Raw genomic sequence first — 5000 nt, 5'->3', positions numbered from 1 at the left:
AGATTGGTGTGAGGGATTGCAGTGTGTTTGTTGTATAGATTGATGTGAGGGATTGCAGTGTGTTTGTCGAGTAGATTGGGGTGAGAGAGAGAGAGCCTAGAGTGTGTGTGGGTTTGCTGATCATTTACATTCAAATGAATGTTGTTTTTTTTCCTCTGCTGTGTCCCAGAGGAAAGCTGGCAGAGGGAGAGATTGATTACAGAGTAATGTGTGAGTCTATGTGCATCGCCATTCTGAAAATGCTCTCCATCACTATTCAGAAAGAGAATTTCAAGTGTGTGTGTGCACGTGTCTGCGTGCGTGTCTGTGTCTGTGTGTGTGTGTGTGTGTGTGTGTGTGTGTGTGTGTGTGTGTGTGTGTGTGTGTGTGTGTGTGTGTGTGTGTGTGTGTGTGTGTGTGTGTGTGTGTGTATGTGTGAGAAAGAGAGAGAGAGAGAATTATTCCATGTAGACATTCCCTTGATGCTGTAGGAGTTGAAAAAGCTATACATCGGAAGAAAACCGGCAATTCAGATAGAAAACCAGCAGTACTAGATAGAAAACATCTCTTAAGAGCCTACTTTAAAACACCCACATGCCGCTCATAAGCGTTCACTGCATCCCATTACAAATGTTACTCATTGAAGTTCTGAAAATCAGCATTACTATACAAGCTTAAACCGAACATAAATTTGCCAGCTAGTTCCACATGAATTACAGCAGCATTAGTTGTTTGTCGATTCTTGACCAATTCAGTTGCCGTGTGGTTGGAGTGTCTGCCCTGAGATTGGGAGGTCGGCAGTGGTGTCATGGAGGCCACACGGAGTAGGACGGCGTGTGACCAGTGATTTTTTCACGCACAAGGTACGGCACGGTACAGTGCACGCGCGTTCACGCACGTGCACGCTAGAACCTGCTAGAAAAAACATTAAATGCGCGCGGTGTGCGCGTGCCATGCGTGCGCGTGACGTCATTGAAACACCGTCCTGCCAGGAAAGAAAATCACCATGACACCGCTGGAGGTCGGCGCTCAATTACCCGTCCGGGTCAGACTGAAAACTTTGGAAATGGGACCCAATGCCTCCCTGCATGGCACTCAGCATCAAGGGTTGGATTGAAATCAATATAATGTACAAACCTGCAATAAAGTATTTTAAAAAAAGGGTTGGATTGGGGAGTCCCTGCAACATATCAGCGTCATGCGGCAGTGGCTCAGGGGTAGAGTGGCCGGTAGAGCGGCAGACAGCAACCGCAAGGTTCCCAGTTCGATCCCGGGCTCCCCCCAGAGTTAGTGTCGAAGTAATCTCTCAATAACAGATTCTGCTCTCCGCTTGAATCTGTCGGAGGGGTTCGTCATATCGTGTACGCACTAGCCTACAAATGGGCGTGCCTTCAGATCAGGAAGCAGGCCGCGCTTTACCCAATCAAATGTGGTGGGCGGGATTTACGTGTCCACCGATCCTTCCCAACTAGAAACAAACCGAAACTCATTTAACAATAGCGTCCTCGGAGCAGACAAAACCACGGAAAGATATTCACATTTTAACTTGCTCTTTCATCATAGAAACAAGTGGGCTTATAACCAAAACAACATGGAGACTTCCTCCCAGAGCCAAGTGAGATAGTAAAAAACAGCAGAGGGCGCTGTTTTTCCTTTTCATTTGGCGATGGGTTCCCAGATTGGTGTCGAAGTGTCCCTGAGCAAGACGCTGAACTCCTAATTGCACCCGATGAGCAGGTTGGTGCCTTGCATGGTTTCCGCCGCCATCGGTGTATGAATGTGTGTGTGAATGGGTGAATGTAATGCACAATCTATGTAAAGCGTTTTGGATAAAAGCGCAATATAAATACACCATTTACCATTTATGTCCAGGGGGTGTATTGTACTACATCAAGCCGCCTCACGCTACAGAAACAGGCCCTATGGGCCACATGGCTCTAGAATTATTGGTTCCCAAGGCTACTTACTTGCTTCGTACTACAATAAAATAAAATAAAATGTGTCCACAGGCAGTTCTCTAGGGTTGGGAGAACAGTGGAAAAAATATAAAAAGCTCAACTTAAAAGAGACTTCAGCATTTAGCCCATTAAGACCTGAGGCCGATTCTTCAAAATGTCTTCTAAATCCTAACAGTTTTTTTTAAATGAAGGTTGAATGTTGCTACTGTAAATCAGTGGTTTTTCATGTCAAGGACCCCCAAAATTATATACATTTATTTTTTTTTAAATCCATGGACCCCCAGAAGCAAAGTTTTGAGTTACAGATTTTCGTTTTAAAAAATATATATTCAATGATTTGCACACATTTTCACGATTTTTCAAAAATAGCAGATCTACAAGCTCAGAGCGCGGCACCGAGTGCCGCGCTATGAGCTGGCAGATCTGCTATTTTTGAATAGCCCAAAGTATAAAATAAAGGTTATAGCTAAAAATCTAAAATGACACAGTATATGCGTTCCCGGTCTCGATGGGTTAAAAACCCACGCCAATAAACCAGACTGGATGAGAATTATTAGACAGTCAGTGAGTGGGGGGAGAGAGTTCAGTCTCTTGGCTGAACTACTGTAAACTCTCAGTTCATCAGGGGAAGGGACAGGGGAAATGCACTGGAGTCTGACAGCTGATCTTCTGTACACGGTTCTGCTCCTTGTAGCGGTTTTGCTCTAGGTGGCATAGGTGTTCGGGGCAGATCAACTTCTCTTTTCTTCCCTCCCCTCTCCCTGATGTCGGACATGATTCCCGCGGGCAGGGACATGGCAGGTACAAGGAACCTGATTTCTTATTCAGCTGAGCTTGCAGAGATGAAGCCGTTTTAAGATAGGACATCCCCAGTTGCTGGCACACACTCAAACTTTCATACAAATACCCACATGTCAATGGGGGATCGCGTGAGAAATCTTATTGTTTTCATCCGGATCCTCGTGGAGCCGTCTACAGCTCTAAACAGACCAGCGTAAACGGTAAGAACGCTGGCACTGCATGTACCCTGTTTTAAAAAACCTCTGGCAACCTCTGTTAAACAGGAAGCAGGCGGAAACGGGTTAGGGTTACGTTCTTGGCAGTGAATGAGTTAACGTATTTAACTGTTTTGTGGTAATTGTAATTGTAGCACCAGAGACGTCACCTACAAGCACAATATTAGAAATGTATTAACGGCTGTAAATCCTGTTAATGTCATCCAATTACATAAAGATAAGAGCACAGAGTGATCTATTGAATGATGGGTTACTCAGGGTATAGCTCAGAAAATTGCATGCCTTGTTGCAACCCCACTGGTAGCAGCAGGTGGATAGGCAAGGAGGAGCCAGGTAGGATAAACTCAGAGACCCAGGTCATCTTTCTGCACCTTGCAGCCCAGCAAGGTATTTCCAGCCTCCACACACTCAATCATGCAGCCCACTTTCTGAGAATGAACCCAGGACACTGCCTTCATGACCAAAAGCTGCCACTCATCCTGGGCTTCCATCTTGAAGCCATGGAGCCAGATTAGAGCCAAAATAGTGGCCCAAACTTCCTCGGTCACTGGTAGAGGCTTTGGCTTTTCCAACTCCTCATGAGTCTTCCCAAGCACAGTAGTCAGCTCTGGAACTAGGGTCCAGAAACCAGCAGCCTTCTGGAGGGTGATCACCTGGAGCAAGGGGTCTATGGGAGGCAGTCTGGGCTGAGGTTTTTTTCCAAAAAACTCCTCACCACAGATCAGTCCACCTACACAATTCAGAAGGCTTTTCAATCTTTTCAATCTCATAGGTGATGCTGGAATAGGTGACATGCACCTCATCTGAGGTGGGCTATTAGCACAGAGCAACATTGGTACTGGAACATTTCTGCGTAACAGAGGCCCTTGTATAGCCTCCCCACTTCCTTTGTTGACTGCAATGAAGGCAGTGAAGGCACTGCTCACTCCTGATTGGATGCTAAGTTCCACCACCTTCTTCTTCACTGCTTCATCCTGCTGCTCCTGCTCCAGGGAGCGAATCAGGGTCCGAGCCGCCAGCCTGTGGACTGTCAATCCAGTGTCCTTGGTAGGTTTGAGACTGAAGCCAAGCTTGGCCTGAGAAGGTTGATCTGCCAGGCTGTACTTCACTGTCACACTGCCTTCACTAGCTCCTGAATTCTCTCCATTGAGCTTTGCGTAAATTAGCGACCTTTGGCCCTGGAAAAGGGTTGTGATGGGTGGAGACAGAGGTGTTACAGACACTCCCTTTGGAAGGTCCCATGAAACAGAAATATCCACCACAGCTGGCTGCAGGGCAAAGCGAAGGGACTGCATCACTTTGGGTTGCAACCTCTCTGTTCCTGTGATGAACTGGGCATGACCTCCTCCCTGCTTGGCCATCCCAGTACTGAGAGCAGAGCTGCCCGCCTCCCCAATCCCGAAAGTAAAGCACCTGTGAGAGCTAGCATTGCTTCTCACCAGATCTAGCACTTCCTTGGTATTCTCCACCTCACCATCAGTAAAGACAAAGAGCTGTCTGGGCTGATTGGGAACGCATGGCTGCTTGTAAATGTGTTTGAGAGGCCTTAGGATTTCTGTCCCGCCCAGATCAGCAGACATCATTTTGACCTTCTCCAAAGCTTCATCCATGGTGGCCTGGCTGTACTCCACACTTGTAGGAAAGATGTGGTCATATTTATCTCCAAAGCCAAATATGTTGAAGTAGCAGCCCATTGGCAAGCTTTTCAGTAGTAGTAGCAGTGTGTCCCTGGCACTGCCAATGCGATCTGGCCCCTCATGTCCCATGTTATTCATGGGACACTGCATGCTGCCAGAACGATCCACTAAAAACAGGAACTCCCCACATGAAGCCTGTGATGACATCACAGCTTTGGGGAACTCAGGGTACAGGCTCAACATGATCACTGGGTCGCCCATCAGAGAGCCAGGCTTGGCACAATCCCTTCCTGCCTCTACAATAGCAGCGGGCTGGTGGGCATCTTCATAATAAACCAACAGTTCCACGTCTCTGTCAAACTTGTGCCCATCACCCAGACGGACCGTGGCCTGGGTCTGCTCTGTGTTGA

At 47.2% G+C, this 5000-nt stretch overlaps 1 protein-coding gene across 1 annotated transcript in view; it reads right to left on the bottom strand.

Annotated features, from left to right (window-relative positions):
* Window positions 1–3297: 3297 nt before the first annotated feature.
* Window positions 3298–5000, bottom strand: part of LOC308079867 (von Willebrand factor A domain-containing protein 5A-like) — a gene marked incomplete at its 3' end in the record, with an annotated part of 2344 nt that continues 641 nt past the window's right edge. The window contains exon 1 of the mRNA XM_080421485.1: window positions 3298–5000. This exon is cut by the window's right edge and continues 641 nt beyond it. Coding sequence (XP_080277611.1) covers window positions 3298–5000 — 1703 coding nt within the window.

Source organism: Gymnoscopelus braueri, assembly GCF_963280865.1.
Source record: "Gymnoscopelus braueri genome assembly, chromosome: 23".
In the NCBI taxonomy this organism is placed as follows: Eukaryota; Metazoa; Chordata; class Actinopteri; order Myctophiformes; family Myctophidae; genus Gymnoscopelus; species Gymnoscopelus braueri.
Note: the sequence above shows the minus strand (reverse complement) of the source record. Positions and strands in the feature narration are given on the sequence as shown.